Source organism: Rhineura floridana, chromosome 8 (assembly GCF_030035675.1).
Source record: "Rhineura floridana isolate rRhiFlo1 chromosome 8, rRhiFlo1.hap2, whole genome shotgun sequence".
Taxonomy (NCBI): domain Eukaryota; kingdom Metazoa; phylum Chordata; class Lepidosauria; order Squamata; family Rhineuridae; genus Rhineura; species Rhineura floridana.
The window spans coordinates 94,645,836-94,664,833 of NC_084487.1; the positions used below are offsets into that span (position 1 = coordinate 94,645,836).

The following is an 18,998-nucleotide window of genomic DNA, read 5'->3' on the forward strand; positions in this document are numbered from 1 at the left end:
GGCAAGGTCAGTAATAGGATTACAGGTACTCTGTGAACATGTCTGATTTTTAATTAATTTCAACTTATTATGAGCTACAATCACCAATGCTGCCCTGGGCTCCCACTGGGAAGAATATAGTGGGATATAAATCAAATAATAAATAAATAAATGAGACCACTGACAGAAAAAAAGTCCAACAGGGGTCTGGATTCCCTCCCCCCCATTTTACACTTTCAACTCTAGATTCTCTCTGAGTGTTTTGTGTATCACCATGAAAACTTCAGAGGGTTGTTAAGCAAGCATTTCTGAGTTCAGGACTACAAGTTTTGTAAGGGTTTGTTTTGAAATGAGCTTATGGGGAGCAGCAGAATCACATGGGGGGTATTTTCAATTTAACATATTAGACTGTGAAAAATCCATGCTGGTTATAGTATACGGCCCCTCTCGTGGCTGTATAATAAGTAATTTGGAAGCTAGGACTTAATTTCAGTCACCCAGTAGTAAGCGTTATTCACATACAATTCAATTGTTCTTCCTCCCAAGTCATTTTAAAGTTGTGGCTTTTTTGTAAGTACAACATAGGGTTGGTTAGCAGCCGCAGCCGCAAAATAATACAGGAGGAAAGGCTACTTCAACCAAGCAGGAAAAATATGCTATCCAACTCTATCACTAGGTATGATTACTTGAATATCCAAATCTTCCAATATTAGTGACAGTTTTATCTTCCCAAATTAAGATATGCCAGTTTATACATTACACAGCAAATATTTGAAGGAGTGACCAGTATAAGCTCCATGTGCTTCCTCATACCCTTATTTTCTTTGAACATATTGGTACTTTTAAGCAAATTCAAAAATGACATCAAGCAGCATATACTCTATTTGTCTAACACCAATGATTCCCCAGGCTGTGTCAGGATCACAAGTGTGACACACTAAATACGTGAGTTGTCCTGTGAGCCAAGTACGCACAGCACTGCTTGACTCTTTCCATTCAGTCTTTGCTGAAGGTGGGCATCTCTTTCAGATGTGATGGCATCCATTCACCCTGTGTGATTTACTTATCTTCAGGGGTGGCATAATCATTAAGTGACTTAAGCAGAAACACAGGGGTCGTTCAAGGGCAGGTAGCTGAAAGGGTGAAGACAGACATAATATAGAAAATAGACAAGTAAAAAGGAAGCCAAAAAGGAAATACAAGAGGTTATCAAACGACAAAAATAGAAGCTTAGCTAGAATGTATACCGCAGATCAGAAAAGGAACCATCAAGGGACACTCATCAACCCATAGCTTCCTTCAGAACACAAAAGTCTTCCCTAAATGGGAGCACAAAAAGTAACACTGGTGAAAAAGAAATGCAGACAAAAAGGGATAAAAAAAATGAAGAGTGCATTGTTAAAAACATAAAAGGCCAACAATAAAACATTTTTTAAAATACACAAGAAGCAGGAAGCTGACTAGGGAAGTGTTGGATCTTTGGGCAACATGGGAGTCAAAGGGGTGCTGAAAGAGATTGCAGAGATGAAAGAATTCTTTTTATCTGCCTTTACAGTGTGGATGATGTTGGGCAGATTCTTTCACAGGAAGGGATTTTAAGGAACTGAGGCAAATAGCAGTGACAAGATACTGACAAATTTAAAAGTGACATATCATGAGGTCCACGCCAGAGTTCTTAAAAGAATTCAAATGTGAAATTGATGATTTAACAAAAACATGCAACTTGTCCCTGAAATTAGCCTGCATATCTGAGGAATGGGAAGTGGCCAAGTGGCCAATGTAACACCAAGGCTGCAATCCAATACATACTTACTAGGAAGTAAATCCCATTAAATCCAATGGAGTTTACTTCTGAATAGACATTATTGGATTGCAGCACAAGTCTTAAAAGAGGACCTAGGAAATTACAGGCTGGTGAACTTAATGTAGGTTCTGAAAAAAATGGTGAAAAACATTAATAGTAGAATTAATAGCAAAACTTGTTCTCTCAGGATGGTTTCCGTGAGTCCTGTCTCAGAAACTTTTTTAGTTTTTGAATTATGTCAATAAGCAAATGCATAAGGATGATCCTGCATTGAGAGGGGGTTGGACTCGATGTCCTTATAGGCCCCTTCCAACTCTACAGTTCTATGATCCAGTAGACACTGTGTACTTAGATTTTCAAAAAGGTTTTGATAAAGTCTCTTAGTAAAGACTCCTGAGTAAGTTTAGCAGTCATGAGATGAGAGAGCAGATCCTCTTATAGATCCAGTAACTGATTAGAGGAAGCAAAGAATAGGAATAAATGGACAGTTTTCACCTTGGAGGGAAGGATCGGTATTCTGTAATTGGTGTTTTTGTAACTTGTTCATAACCAACCTGGAGTTAGGGGTGAGCAGTAAGATAGCCAAGTTTGCTAATGACAGCAAATTGTTCAGAGTGACAAGAACAAAAAGGTATTGTGAGAAGGTCCAATACGATTTCTCCAAATTGGGAAAATAGATGCTAAAATGACAAATACAATTAAAATATAATCAAGTGTAGACACACACGGGGCAAAATAAATAAATAAATCCTAAGTTCACATATACAGTGATGGGATCTCAGGCAGTGCTGACTGGCAAGGGATTATGGGGTTGTGGCAGATAATGAAAGTGTTGATAGTATGTGGCAGTACGCGAATTCTATCTTTGTTTTTTTTACAGAATTTATATACTGCTTTTCACTTCTATTATCATGAATGATCAAAATGGTGTACATATAAAACATAATACAATCTGATCAATAAAATCCAATTATTAAAACCAAATCAGAGCAGCAGTGGGGGGAATATAAAGTTAATATGACAACAGCAAAAAACAATTGGGATCATTATATACAAATGTATGGTGCAACTGCACTTGGATTACTGTGTACAATTCGGATGGCTGCATCTCAAATAGGGTATTATAGAACTGGAAAAGGTTCAAGAAAGGGCAACCAAAATGATCATAGGCTGGAATAGAAAAGGTTACATTAGAAAAAAAGGCAAGTAAAAGAAGGGGGTGGACAAGATAGAAGTGTATACAATTATGCATGATTTGGAGGAAGTGGACACATTGTTTTCTTCCTCTCACAATATTGGAACCTGGGGTTATCCAACAAAGCCAAAATTGGAATGTTCAAGACAGACAAAAGGTAATACTTCTTCACACAGTTCATAGTTAAAACCATAGAAGCTGTAGAGATGGTCACCAACTTGGGTGGCTTTAAAAAGGGGTTCAAACAGATTCATAGATAATAACCCTATCAATGGCTACCTCCACTGTTGGAGGCAGTATGCTAGGAATCACAAGTGGAAAGAGCGCACACTGCCGGCTGCCCACTGTGAGAACAGGTTGCTGACTAGATGAGCCTTTGGTCTGATCCTGTAGGGCTCTTATAGTGATCACACAGTACTTCCCTCTGCTTGAAGGTGAACCCATCTTGAGCCATCTTTGCAACTGAAATACCAAATGTTCCTATCAGCAAATTGAACTTTAGCTCAACTGTCAACCTTGCCCTTCCTTCCATATTCTGCAGAGCTGCGCAACTTATTTTAAAGTACCACATGAATATTCATGGTGTAGCCTCTTTGCCAAGCACAGGATTATTGAGTTCGGAATTTCAATAGGTGATGAACACAGCTGGTTGTGAAGAAATTGAAGGGTTGGTTACAGCAAAGAGATACAAACAGCTAAAATGGAGCTAAAAGCTGTCAGACCAGGATTACAAAGAGCTAAAATTAAACTAAGTAGCTAACATGTTACCACTCTTCCCCTGCCCACATCTAAGTGCTCTTATCTCACATCTGTCTCCCTATGTGCTGGTAACCTCCTAACAGCACAATGATAAATCTTGCCTGGGAGGGGTTGAGTCTTCAGTCTTCTTGATGGTATCTTGGGGCTTCTTCAGCCCCTGGGCCTGTAGACTTAATCTCCCTGATCTAGGGGTCCTGCATTTATCCTTCAAAGACTCCCATCATTCAGTTAGCTGGTTCCCCCCTCAGGTGATGTCTCCTGATCCTGTTCTCATGACATCTTGGGCTTGAGCATGTAGGTGCATTCTCAAGGTTGCTTGCTTGTTTTATCAGGCTATTTGTTTACATTAGCCAAGTGAGAACATTCGTAAGCCAATTAGCTCATCACCTCTTCACGCTTGAGAAAGCCATAAACCCACTTGACAGAGCAAGAGTGTGGGACCAACTGCATAGTTTTGGTTACTGAACAAAGACTTCCCAGACCCTGTGTTGCTTTGAGCACAGAGGCATAGGGAAACTTCCCAAATGCTGTGACTGTTTCATGGAGCTTGCATTTTGAGCTTCCCAGACTCCAATTCTAAGCAGTAACAGAGTACAAAAGCAATCAGCACCCCCATAAATCAGGGGTTTAGGGGCAATAATTAGGGGACAGAGGCCATTCATGTGTCATTTCTAATCTCCTCGATGTACATCTAGATTTCTTGTGGTGACTGGCAACACACATGGTGTTATCCATTTGTTTGTTGCCTTGTTTTAAAGATTTGTTCTTTTAAAAATATAGTTGCTCCCCATGATAGGAGGAAAGCGGTGATAAGCCAATTAGCACTGTTCTAATTGTGTGGTTACAGCTTTTTATTTAAACTTTTATTAGTTTTTTTAAAAAGCTTAGACCTGGGATCGAAATATGTATATCTGGACTGAACAGAGCAAATGTGCAACCCACAGCTCTTCAAAAAATCAATTTTAACTAAAATTCTCTACACTCAGTCACTAAGAAATCTTTCAGTGTAAAAGAATGGCTTGGCTATTCAAACTTGGGAAGAAAATGCTCTATCTTATACAGCTTACACTACCAGAAAATGGATGGTACTATTCAGAAGAAGTTATGCTATTTATAAGTCGTGTGTTAGCAGCAAGTTAAACACTGACGTTGGAAAAGGTGCAGTCTACTCAGGTGCCCAACACACAAGAATAGTGTAATCTTGGTGTTTTTGTTGTGGAAGTGCTGCAAAAATCACCACTGTGTACTTAGAACAAAAGATCTGAGAGATCTACTAAACCTCTTGTATCTTTAGTACAATAAACAAGCCATTTATTACTGTATGTGCAGATCTGCAACTTTCAAGCACCAGGAATTCCTCCAAGATAAGGTAACAACCACTGATGGCAGAATGACTTCTGCTAGGCACACAAGTCAACTCATCATCTTAAATTAGAAACTGGACTGTGTTCTTAAATAAGTTTCAGGAGGAAATATAGTGCCGTAGCCCATGGGCAAATAAGACAGCTAGCCTGCACCTCCCATGGCAACAGCGGCAGTTGCAAGCCAGCAAATTTCATAATGCATTAATATTACAAGGTCAGCAAATGTCTCTAGGGGCCTGTTCAGAAAATTTCTGGTTGTCTTTGCGGTTACTCTGTGTAGTAATCTGCTCTTGTGTGCACAAAACCTTAACATGGCAAATATTTCAATGACCAAATTGTAGACAACTTCAAAAGGAGACTTTGTAACCACAATATAATGAAGTATTTTTCGAACAACATGATCAGTATTTCAGTCTGTTGCTTGAGTTAGCCCATAACAAACAAGGCATACCATACGGTGTTATTGAGTCAAATTAATTTTATTATGCTCCATGATGAATTGCCACCAGTGCAACATCCTATTCACTGTACATTAAAAAAAGCCAAAGAGAAAGAAAATTCACATATCAAGAATTTCAATTTGATGAAATGGAAAACTGTATGACTGAGATTTTTCAGAGTACAAGCGGCTAGTTGATATTGTTTATGTGCAGTGCTGAGATACAGGCCTCAGGCTCATTTGCTAATTGACAAGGCTACTTGGACATTCAATTTAACTGGCACATGAAGCTGCCTTGTTACAACCGTTAGCAGTAGTGATTCAATGACATGAAACACTGCCTCCTGACCACACTGGAAACAGGAAAACTCAGAAACATGCAGCTGTGACTTTTTAGCCTAATTGTAACTGCAGTCATGCCTTAAATTAAAACCATACAATATGCTACTGAAAGTAAAACATTTGAATTTTGTACAATAATGTGGTATACTTTATAGGAAAACAAACAAAACAAAAGCCTGTTGGGCAAGTGATTAACGGATCACACAAATATCCCAGCCATATAATAATATATCTTTCCAAGTTCTCTTAACTCCAAAAGCATGTGCTTAATTCATGCTAATAAGTAACATTTTGGAGGTCACCTGAGCAGTACCCACTTTAAAAATGCCCCTTTTGATATCAGAACCACAGAGACAACACTAAAAGCTGTACTGGGCCATTAACACTCCTCTCCCATGTGCACATTCTTAATCCTACTATATAGCATTAATTTGGCTTCAGCAACACTGCTCATAGTCCTCACGCCATACTAGCAGCAATGCTAGTTGAAAGTCTTTCTAGCAGTATGCAGTGCTGTAGTTACAACTGCAAGGAGACACTTTTAAAAAAATCTCCTTTCCCAAGTCGTGTGCTTAAAAGAAAAGTTTTCCTCATCTGAAAAATTTAGCTTCTGCTTCCACACCTTCATTCATCAACATCACCTTTTCATCCTGTTTTCCTTGCGTATTAAAAATCTGAATTCTAGACATACATTATAACTGCACTAGATATCCAAGCCACATCGTGCAGGTCCAGCCTGCCAAGATCAGGCCAACACTGGGTTTCAGCAAATACAATGTTATCCAATATACTGTGAATAGACTAAGAGGGGGTGGGGGGGGCAGAAGCATGTGTTAACTGTACTCCAAATATGCCTCATTTGAAACATTTTGCATCAGTGAGACAAGTTATTTCTTACTGCCAGTACAGAATTAGCATTGCCAATGCCTATCTTAAATGCAGTACTGTACATAAAATAGGGAGATATTTCAAATATTAAGTCCATTAGTAAATATGAAAATTAAGATGAGAAAATTTCCCATCATATATTGGAATGCAATTGTCAAGCATAGGGCATTCTGTCATTTAATATCACATCCCTTGATATTTCTAAACACAGGATACAATAAATTGCAATATGAAAGTTTGGTTCATGTAAAAAGCAGTGGTTTACAACCTTTGTAGTAGGGAGCCTCTCCCAAAAGGTAAAAAGGCAAGCAGTTCAATTAGTTCCTCCTACTCTTGGTTTCAAGCTCTGGCGATTTAGAATCCAAAGGGAACAGGGCAATAGTGACCTACAAAGCTTGAATAGTCATAGAGGAGTATGTGAGGAATATGGAACTGGATCTCAGTACCATCAACACTAACAGGCTTAGGGGCACAGAGCCTATCCAGTCTCTTCTTATCTGGCCAAAACAAAGAGAGACTAAGCTGAGGAGGGCGGAAGGAAACAACAGTGAAGAACTCATGCTTGTACCACTCCCCTCCGCTACCAACTCTTCCCATAACCTTAGGAAAGCCTGTCACAGTCAGGAGAAGTATATATTTAAGGCATCCAACCCTAACTAAATGATTTTGATATCTAGATGGCAGATCCGGTGCTTAATTGTATTGGTTTGTACCATAATCTATATGGACTGCAGAATTACACCACTTCGATTCATTTATTAGTACACTCATGCCCTACAAATTTTAAAATTAATTTAAATCCATTATTAATCAGAGCAAATATTAACCACAGCCCTTCAGTAAAAAACATTATATAAAAATAAATAAATGCCTGCAGCAGTTGCCGTAAATGTAGACTCCTCTTCATTGTGAAAGGTAGCTGGTAAAAATCAGAGGTAGCTTACATCAAAGATGTCACACTCTGTAACCAACCAAGATGTTCCTAAATTGAGCACAGGTATCCAAGCTGCCCAATAGCAGGAAACACTGCTGCAGTGTTATGAACTTGAAATGGTTCATCGTTTTATCAGCCTTACCCATGTAGCGTAGTTTCCAAGATGAAGGGGCTAAAACAAGGAGCTGCATTGCTTAAAGAATGTAGTGCTATACTAGGTTTTAATAAGAAAATTTAGATACAGAAAAAGTAGGGTATGAAAATAGTGTTTTCCTTCTTGCATTATAACTAAATACATTTAAGGTGTGTTTGTCAATCTCGTGTATTACATTAAAACTCCCTTATTGATGGAATGGAAAGCATTCACATGTACACCGAGCAACCAGATGTAAACTGGTACACATTAAGTTGGGAGTAGCTTTGTATAGGATTATGACAAACCTTTACAGATTAAATGAGGTATTGCACAGATTAATAAAAAAGCAAAAGGCAACAAAAATATACAGCAAATTGGTAGAACATTTACATGATAATTTTACAGAATCCATAGACAGAAAGTAGTTTAGTATTTCACCTTAAAAATATATATGATATATAATATATTGATCAGTCATCCCACTCATCATCATCCTCAAAATCTTCTTCATCTTCTTCATCCTCATCTTCATCTAATGATAAGAAAAATTAGTTATTTTTGCAAGAAATAAACACATGACAACACTCAGCAAAAGCTAGTGCTACTATTTTTTAATTTAGTGGGTATCTAATGGCATTTGCACATTAAGATATAAACATATTCAGAAAAGTGGTGGAAACGTAGGAACAAGGCTTTAGATGGAACAATCTCACAATTAATTCACTGTAGGAACAAACTCATCCCAGATCCCATTGACTCACATAAGAGCATAAATAAGTACTTAGTATGCCCTTCTCTAATCTTAACACCTAAACTTTTTCCTAAACTGGACCTTTTCCGATACAGGAGATTTTCTACCCTCTTGATTTTACTTAGTCCCCACAGCAACGCAAGCCACATTTCTTGGGCTGCATCATTTCCCCTTATGAGCCAAGAGCACATCCTAGAATGCATTCACCTTCTTGCGACTCTGCATTGTTGGGAATGATCTGTAGTGGTGGGAAACAGTCCAACTCTCATTCAGCAACCCTTAACGAGCTTCTACAGCAGCTCAGAGTTCCTCGTAACATAGTTTGAAGGCCACTACATTATGCTATAAGTACAAAAGCTATGCCTATTCTAGACTTCCCCATCTTTTAGTTCGCCTTTTGGGCTGCTGGTGTGTAATGAGCTGATATTTTCAGCAGCTATTCACAACAGATCCTAACAAGACACTTTTGCTGGCTGCCACCATGTTTCTGAGCACAGTTCAAGGGATAGTGTTTACCTTTAAATCTCTATGTGGCTTGTAGCCTATATGGGTTAAGATGTGAGTACCTAGAGATCCATTTTTCTTCACATATACTACTCATGCACTGCAGGCATTAATCTGAGGGCCTTCTCCAGGCACCACCACTTTTAAAAAAAGGCAGCTGGCAACTGAAGAGAGGGGGCTTCTCTACAGTAATGGTTATGCTCTCCTCAGAGAGGCTCACCTGGTGGTCACTCTCATTTGGCAAAGAACTTTTCACAGGCTATCTGAAACAGCACTTGAATTTTGAATTTGTTTTATTCTTCCTTGGGACTGCGTCCTGTTTTATTTTATTCTTGCTCTTTTAATTATCTATTTTGCTATACGTTGTTTTTGTTTGAATTGTTTTTATTGTTAGTTGTCCTGAGAATGTATTGTTTCAGGGAAGGATTTAAAAAAAAATAGATTAACATCTGAATGGTGGCATCCAGTTATAATTAGGGGTTCTTTCCTATGTATTAACTTTTAATGAACACCAAAATCAAACCTTTCATACTTCTGTTAACTCCTCTTGGTTAAAAAAATTCCTTTGATCTCCCTTTCTGTCAGCTTTTGATTTCAGAATTTTAAACAGTTCAGTAGTTTCTTGCTATACCGTACAAACCCCTTTACAGACATTATTTAAAAGACATTCCAGGTGGCACTTTGGGAAGCCTTCAGATTATAGCTGGAGTGCATGGGCAGGTATATGTGGGAAAAGATGGTTGCTGAAGCACCCAGGTCCCAAGTCATATAGTACTTGTATACTACTTTCTTTATGGGAGAGCATGTTATCATTTATGTTTACCCCGTGCTTTTCATCTTTTGGCCACAAAAATGATTTTCTTTTGAGGATGGCTTACTATTATACCCTTCTGAGGCAGCTTCAAAATATCTGCAATATCACTAAAATTATCTATATTGCAAAAAGCAAGCTATTCAGTTCAGAAGAATAGCACAAACTCTTCTTGAATAAAGGAGGCTTATGGAAACAGAAACAAGCTTCTATAAATTACATCAACTGTGTGGGTTGTGACAAGCAGAGTTCTACAGCTGTATAAATTAGTAAGCAGTTGCTTAATGGAATTTTAGTAGTTGTTACAAGCCTATTTTCAATCAAGTTTGAAAAAGAAAGAAAGAGCTAGGTATGCAAGCATTTCCAGAGAAAGGATGTTAATATATTGCATGCTGCTGAAAAACCCAAACCATACGACCTTTTCTGTTAGATATTAGTACATAGAACAAATATAACAGTACATAAAACATGGATATTAATTATAATAATTTGCATTTAGTGGTACAAAGACTGATTTAATACTTTACCTGAAGAATGAATGGCTTTGCTCCTTTTCTGCATAACTTCCATTAGAGCTCCCACAATACCCGAGGTGGGAGCAGCGGTAGGTGGTGCAGTCTCTTGGCCATCAGTTACCTTGGAAGAAAAATTTGAATAGAAAACTATTAAAGTGTATACAGTACTTCGAACATTTAACAGTCAATGTCTGAGAAGCCTGAAAGATCAGCAGAAGATTGCCTGAAGAAATGAGACTGCTAAAGCATACCTTCAAGTAAATGGAAACAGGAATACACTGATTATTACATGCTTCGTACTTTTAGTCTATCACTAAAAGAAAACGTAGGGGGAAGAAAGTGGCAAGTGTTTTAAATCAATAGTATTTTTAGAAATGTATATTTGATACAGGAAATACAGGTTCTGAAAATCCTTGTTCTTTAGTAGCAACATGTATATTATTACACAAAAAACAATATTTTGCTAGAGCATCAGAAACTGTAACCAGAACAACAACAACAAAAAGATACTCACAGACTTCAGCTGTATACCCTGCCGTATCTGATCAAGTAGTGCATCTCTTCCCGAGCAGGACACTGGACGACTATTTTGTTCTACTTTTTTTAATTGGGCACCTTCTCTGATTTGATCTAAGAGAGCTGCTTTATTTCCTGAGGGAACTGGAAGTTGATGGTCAACCTCTACTGGAACACCAGGCGGTGGAGGAGGACCAGGAGGTGGAGGTGGTGGGGGAGGTGGGGGAGGCACACAAGAACCACCTGATGGTGGTGGAGGGGGTGGAGGTGGGCCTGATGGTGCAGAGGAAGAATGAACTGGAGGAGGAGGAGGATACATCCTATTTGGTGGTGGAGGAGGAACTGCACCACCAGGTCTAGAAGGAGGTGGAGGCGGTGGTGCTGCTGTTGGAGCTCTTGAAGGAGGTGGTGGAGGAGCTCCTCTGCCCCTAGCAGGAGGGGGAGGTGGTCCTGAGCTATGTGGTGGTGGGGGAGGAGGGGGAGGAGGGCCACCCCTAGATGGTGGAGGTGGTGGTGGAGCTGGAAAAAAACCCAAAAACATAGGACAGTGTTTAGTCACAGAGGCAGAACTTTTCCCACAAAAGATTAATAGCATCGAAGAGACAGATTTTACAGAAAAGCACCATTCTTTACCTTTTCCCTGGGGAACCTCACTTGGTTTGTAGTTTGACTTCCTTCTCACACATGATATATACAGGGCATGCATATCAAGTCATCACATCAAGGAAGAGCAGTTTACAATACTAATTATGTAGTGACAGTGCTACTATTTCATTAGTTTTTAAAAAAATTATATTAGTTTCTAACCGAGTCTATGTGGGCTCTCATTCTGTTAGTTAGCCACTGAAATTTGAAAATTTAGTGCCCTGTATAAAGCTATTGCTCCAAATTACCTGTTACCCAACTGTTACCCAAAATGGTTTAATTTTTTTCATATACTAGAAATGTTTTTATTTATTTATTTATTATTTGATTTATATCCCGCCTTTCCTCCCAGCAGGAGCCCAAGGCGGCAAACAATAGTGCTAAAAACACATCAAAACAGACCTTAAAATACATTAAAACAAAACAACTTTAAAAACATTTTTAAAAAAGCTTTAAGAATATCTTTAAAAAAGGGTTAAAAACATATTAAAAGCAATTCCATCAGACACAGACTGGGATAGGTCTCAACTTAAAAGGCTTGTTGAAAGAGGAAAGTCTTCAAAAGGCGCCGAAAAGATAGCAGAGATGGCGCCTGCCTAATATTCAAAGGGAGGGGATTCCACAGGGTAGGTGCTGCCATACTAAAGGTCCATTTCCTATATTGTGCAGAACGAACCTCCTGATAAGATGGTATCTGCAGGAGGCCCTCGCCTACAAAGCGCAGTGATCGGCTGGGTATATAAGGGATAAGACAGTCTTTCAGGTATCCTGGTCCCAAGCTGTACAGGGCTTTCCACACCAAAACTAGAACCTTGAACTGAGCCCGGTGGCTAATAGGTAGCCAGTGCAATCCTTTCAGTAGTGGGATGACATGTTGGCGATACCCTGCCCCAGTGACCAGTCTTGCTGCCGCATTTTGCACATGCTGCAGCTTCCGGACCAATCTCAAGGGCAGCCCCACATAGAGTGCATTACAGTAATCCAGCCTGGAGGTTACCAGTGCATGGACAACAGTGGTCAGGCTATCCCGGTCCAGAAACGGCCACAGCTGTCTTACCAGTCAAAGCTGGTAAAAGGCACTCTTAGTCACGGAGGTCACCTGGGCCTCTAGCGACAAAGATGGATCCAGGAGCACCCCCCAGACTACAGACCTGCTCTTTCAGAGGCAGTATGACCCCATCCACAGCAGGCAACTGACCAATTATCTGAACTCGGGAACCACCAACACACAGAACCTCTGTCTTGCTAGGATTCAGACTCTATTTATTGGTCTTCATTCCAGGCAGCGGTCCACAGCTTGTAAGGCCTCTCCCAATTCAGATGTTACAGAGAAGTAGAGCTGAGTATCACCAGTGTACTGCTGACACCTCACCCAAATCTCCTGATGACTGCTCCCAAGGGGGCTGAAAGACAATCACTCAATGCTATTCTCTGAAAACGACCCAGGAGATAGGATCAGAACCACTGTAAAAGAGTGCCTCCGATATCCACCTCACTAAGTCTGCCCAGAAGGATAGCATGATCAATGGTATCAAAACCCGGCAAGAGATAAATAACAGGGTTGCACTCCCCCTCTTCTTTCCTTTCCCTGGTAAAGGTCATCCATTAAGGTGACCAAGGACAATTCAGTCCCATAACCAGGCCTGAACCAGATTGGAATGGGTCAGGATAATCTGTTTCATACAAGCGTGCTTGCAATTGCTGCGCCACAACCCGCTCAATCACCTTCCCTAAAAAGGGTGTATTTGCAATGGGGTGGTAGTTGCAACTTGCCACAAACCGATGGATCCAGGGTGGGCTTTTTCAGGAGCAGTCAGATCACTACCTCTTTCAGGGTGGCTGGAACCACTCCCTTCTGCAACTGGATCCATTCAGTAAAACTCCCTCTGCAAGCTTTAATAAGCCAAGGGCAAGGGTCGAGAGGACACATTGCTCGCCGCATCGTCGCAAGCACCTTCCCCATATCGTTAGGTCTCATCAACTGAAACCAATCCCAAGAAGTTGCAGCAGACATTATGCTGGACACTTCACTGGGGGCTACAGTAGATGTGGATGAGGCATCAAGATTGCTACGGAGGCGAGCAGCTTTACCCTCAAAGTGCCTTGCAAACAATTCACAGTGGGCCTCTGAAGGGTCTAAAACTCCATTTCCTGGAGTTGATGTCAACAGAGCCCTATACATGTCTAGAATTCCAGTGTAAGACTCAAATCTTTCTACATACACAATCCCCACCAGTGGTCAAACACACTTTTGTGTCCATACCATGTATTGATCAGTTCGTTCACAGTTGTACCAGCTAGTTATTTATAAAATGCATTCTGTTTAGCCATGATCAATAGCACCACTTGTAAGTAAGGAGGCTCTTGTTATTAGCACACACAAAACACAAGAGACCCCTTTGTTCAAAATAATCCAATCAAGATCTTAAAGCACATGCACACTTCAAACAGTGATATCTTCTTATAGGGCACATTATACATAGGTTAAACCACCAAAATGGAGCAGGTTAGTGACTTTAAGAAAAATTAATCGCAGGACAATATTTGCCAGCTACCCATATAAAATAGCTGTAATTTAAATGGTAATACAGTGCCTTGCAAAAGTAGTCATACCCCTGACCGATGCTCTCATATTACTGAATTACAAATGGTACATGGTAATTTCGTTCTGTATGATATTTTATTTTGAAACACTGAAACTCAAAAGCAATTATTGTAAGGTGACATTGGTTTTATGTGGGGAAATGTTTGTAAGAAACATAAAAAAACTGAAACATGTTGCTTGCATAAGTAACATGGGCTCCTGCTGGGAGGAAGGGTGGGATATAAATGAAATAATAAATAAGTATTCAACTCCCACAGATTAATATTTGGTAGAGGCACTTTTCACTGCAATTATAGCTTTAAGTCTTTTGGGGTAGGTATGTACCAGCTTTGCACAGTGTCGGAGGATTTGCTCCAGGTCATTCAGGTTGGTTGGACGTTGCCTGTGGACTGCAATTTTCAAGGAGTGCACAGATTCTCAATGGGATTGAGACCAGGACTTTGACTGGGCCACTGTAGGACTTTCACCTTTTTGTTCTTAAGCCACTCCAGTGTTGCTTTGGCCATGTGCTTGGGATCATTGTCCTGCTGAAAAGTGAATTTTCTCTCAAGCTTCAGTTTTTTAGTGGACTGAAGCAAGTTCTCTTGCAGTATTTCCCTGTATTTTGCTCCATCTGTTCTTTCTTCAGTTTTAACAAGATGCCCAGTCCCTACTGATGAGAAGCATCCCCACAGCATGATGCTGCCACCATACTTCACTGCAGGGATGGTTTGTCTTGAGGCATGGGCAGTGTTAGGTTTGTGCCACACATAGCGCTTTGAGTTTTGGCCAAAAAGCTCTATCTTGGTCTCATCTGACCACAAAACCTTTTCCCACATCGCAGCTGGGACACTCTCATGCTTTCTGGCAAACTCCAGACGTGCTTTCAGATGGTACTTTTTGAGTAATGGTTCTTTCTTGCCACCCTTCTGTATAGGCCAGTGTTATGCAGAGTTCTTGATATGATGACTGGTGCACCATTACTCCACTCCCAGCCACTGAACTCTGTAGCTCCTTCAAAGTGATCGTTGGCCTCTCTCTGGCTTCTCTCACAAGTCTCCTCGTTTGAGCGCTGAGTTTTGAGGGACGGCCTTTTCTTGGCGGTATGATGCCGTTTCCACTTCCTGATTATTGATCCAACTGTGTTCACTGGGATATCCAAACACTTGGATATTATTTTGTACCCTTTTCCTAATCTATGCATTTGTATTACATCATCTCTCACTATTGTAGGGTGCTCGTTGGTCTTCATTTTCCTTCAGATCCAATAATCCTTCAATAGTGGGAGTTTTATCCTGACAATGTGACAGCAACTTTAATGGTTCACAGGAGGAGGCCAATGGTAAGGTAATTGTGTCCTCAATAGGGCAATTTCTTTCATCTGTGTAAACTGGAGCTTCCACAACACAGGGGCTGAATACTTATGCCAGCAACATGTTTCAGTTTATGTTTCTTAGAAACCTTTCCCAACATAAAACCAGTGTCACCTTACAATAATTGATTTTGAGTTTCAGTGTTTCAAAATAAAATATCATACAGAACGAAATTACAATGTACCATTTGTAATTCAGTAATATCAGAGCACTGGTCAGGGCTCTGACTACTTTTGCAAGGCACTGTATATCAATTTCTAAATATGATATTTGATCACCCAAATGTGTATGTATTGTGCATCACACACCACTGCAATGTGAATAACTCTGAATAATGGAATTCATACATACCACTCCAGCGTGGTGGACCTAGATCACAAACGTAACATATATTAACTTTCCCTGAAGCATCCTAGTGTCGCTTAGTTCCATAATCTATTGATATGAAACTGTCTGTCTCTGACCTTTGCTGCCTGTCTCATTAGAATTACACTACAGAGACACAGCCAGTTCTGTAGTATAGTGGGGTACTACAGAAGTATTGAATTATAACACTAGTTTGCTGACCTACAATTATAGTTGGCCATTAAAGCTACTTGTCAAAAAGACATAAGCCAATTTCTACAGAATTAATGCACTCCTGGGACATCCTCTGCTTAAGACTCTTTTTTCTTCTTTTCTTTTTTTGGCTTAGTAGTTCCCACTGCTGAAGAGATAAGATGGTTTTGAAACTGAAAAGCTTCTTGGCCATGGAATTCTCGGCTTACATTAAGTCAAAACACAGCATGTTATATTCCATTTCCAATTAAGTGTGATATACTCCCAAGTAATTGCTCCAATTGTAGGCACAGTTATATATTTAACAAAATGTGCAAATATAAACGTTTTTTTTAAAAAAAATAGAGGAATGTTTTTCAACCTGCCATAATATATTTTAATGATCTCACATAGGTTGGATTCACACTGCAGTTCCACAGGAGTGTACTGGGTGGAGTTCTCCTCAGGAGATGCTCCCACTGACTGGGGGGAGGAGAACAGAGAGGAGACTTGTCAATTCACCCCTCCCTCAGTGCCATCGCCACACACTTCCAGCTGTCTTGAACAATGTGGGAGGTAGGACTAGGTGCTGCAGGGGTAGGGGAAGTCAGTTAAAGTCTCTCCCCCACTCCACTCCACCCCACCCCGAAGAAGCAGCCTTTCCATCCATGGAAAGAGAAGTGTGGATCCAACCCAGCATTTTGCAGGCATTACAAGACATGATTAGTGGACTCACCTTGTCTTCGCAATTCATTTTTAACAGCTTCCACTCCTCCTGTTTTTTCTATAAAATCATATATAACCTTGGATGTTTCCTTGTCTTTCAGCTGAGCCTCTGAAATTCCACACATATCAAATAGATTTTTTAACTCTGGATCCAAATTGTTAACCTACAAGAAACATAACTATCAGAAGCTACTTTTTTGTTTTGCAAACAGTAACATACAGATTCTTGTATTAGAACCTCAAGCTCTGTGGCAAGGCACCAGTCAGCTGAAATTGCTTAGTTTCTGGGAGGATTCCTATTTTCGCACACGAAGCTTAAAACATTCTGAAATTGGTTTGTAATGCAAACGTAACACCCCAGTGACCAAAAACGTATGAATTACAACTTCCAATTTTTGTTTCACATGAACAAGGTAAATCCACACACAAAAATATAGAGTGGCCAAGGAATGCTCATAGTTTTGGAACAGTTGTCATTCTCATGCTTACTTACATCAAAACCTGTGTTTGGGTCCCAGCCAACATGTCCAATGTGTCTAGGGGAAAAAGCCAACACACAAAATTAGAAAATACATAGGGTTAAAAGCAGCTGTACCTTAATATGTGATCTTCAAGGTGATGAATTGTCATGTAGAATTTACCAACTGATACAAAGAATATCTACAGAAAATGGTCAAATCCTTTTTTCATTTATAATAGTTTGATAATAATGGAGACAGCCTTTGTGAAATAAGGACCTGAGATATTTGCTCAGACTACATTTCCCAGATATTGTCAGTGGTGTGTGATATTACCATAATCCCCAGCCGGCTTAGCCAATGGCCAAGGATGATGTGAGTTGTAGACCAACAACATCTGGGGACCCATGGTTGAAGAACAGTGCTTTAAGTAAGCAAACCTCCAGATCAGACTCCTGCAATGTGTTGTACATATGCCTCCTTTGAAGACTTTTCAGAAACTTCAGTTAGGAGCCTAGCAGCTGTGTTTGGGGCTAAGAGGAAATATCTTCCTAGTTTTTAAAGCAACTACATTGTATTGTTGGTTAATTTCTGGGACCAATTCAGAGTGGCCTAAATGGTTTGGGACCCAAGTATCTTAAGGACCACTTTCTACTACATGAGAGCCAACTGTGCTCAAAAGCCCTCCTCAAGAGTGCTCCCACACTCTGTAGGAAGGCTATTTCACTGTGGATCACTGCATATGGACCCCCTTCCCTAGGCAGGCTTGCATATCTGATGTATTAGATACTGGGCCGGGCTTTATTTGCCCATGCTTTCTAGCAAGTCACAGGCATCAATTTAAATTGATGACTTTATTGGTTCTGCTGGATTTCACCACCCTACTTTGCTTTCTGGGGATTTAAATACTGAGTTTTACTGTACGGATGGTTTATCATATAAGCCACCCTCGCACTTTAAAAAAGCACAAAAGGGTGGCCCATCTTAAAATAAACTGACTGAATGTGGTCAATTCCAAAATGGCAAATTACAATGGGAAAAATCTGAACCGCTCCATTTTTCACAAGTTTGGTGCTGATCAAATTGACTTTTTCTCCAATTCAATAACTGTATTTTTGTGCATATTTGTAGATGATGATGATACTAATACTACTAATAATGCACGCTTACTGAAAGTTGCTTGGAGTTCCAATATCTGCCTTGGTTAATCTCTTCTTTTTTGCTTTTCCTTTTTTTTTCTCTTTGGTATACGAAATATTGTTGACTTGTGAACCATAAAATCTATTAGTGGTGATTTCTGGATTTTTGATGTCAACAGTTGCCATTGGTAGACTTGGACCTGTAGGAAAACAAACAGATTCACATTAGCTTGGTCTGCTCTATGCCCCTTGAACTCTATCCAAGTACTGAAGGAGAGAATGTTTCAAAAGCAAAATTATACTTAGTAAAAATTTTAGTTATGTATCACCTATCAGTGAAAACACAAGACATAGGGTCAGGGATTTGTATCACTATCTTTTTCTGTTTTTGTTTTAATAAATAAAAGTAGTACCTTAAGATGATTCATTTTCCCCCAATAGATCTTTTTTTAACCCAATACCCCATTTCTAATCCAATCTCTCCCCCACATTTCAATCCAAAAACTGTTGTTTAGAGGGACAACTCCTGTTCTGAAATATTAGACAGCTTTTGACATCATTTTACAGTAAAAATAAGCACCAAAGTGTTTTTCTTCTCA

General features: G+C 39.7%; 1 protein-coding gene across 3 annotated transcripts in view; it reads right to left on the reverse strand.

Moving 5' to 3' along the window:
- Window positions 1–5,561: 5,561 nt before the first annotated feature.
- The window catches only part of WASL (WASP like actin nucleation promoting factor), a 45,976-nt gene continuing 32,539 nt past the window's right edge, over window positions 5,562–18,998 (reverse strand). For 2 of the 3 annotated variants that reach the window (XM_061640170.1, XM_061640168.1), the window contains 7 exons: window positions 18,431–18,599; window positions 17,296–17,338; window positions 16,813–16,966; window positions 15,891–15,908; window positions 10,936–11,456; window positions 10,434–10,542; window positions 5,562–8,372 (listed from right to left, as the gene is read on the reverse strand). In XM_061640170.1, the coding sequence (XP_061496154.1) occupies window positions 8,311–8,372; window positions 10,434–10,542; window positions 10,936–11,456; window positions 15,891–15,908; window positions 16,813–16,966; window positions 17,296–17,338; window positions 18,431–18,599 (1,076 nt within the window). In that variant the 3' untranslated portion in view covers window positions 5,562–8,310. The remainder of the gene's footprint in view (window positions 8,373–10,433; window positions 10,543–10,935; window positions 11,457–15,890; window positions 15,909–16,812; window positions 16,967–17,295; window positions 17,339–18,430; window positions 18,600–18,998) is intronic. The other variant, XM_061640169.1, reaches the window with a different exon arrangement.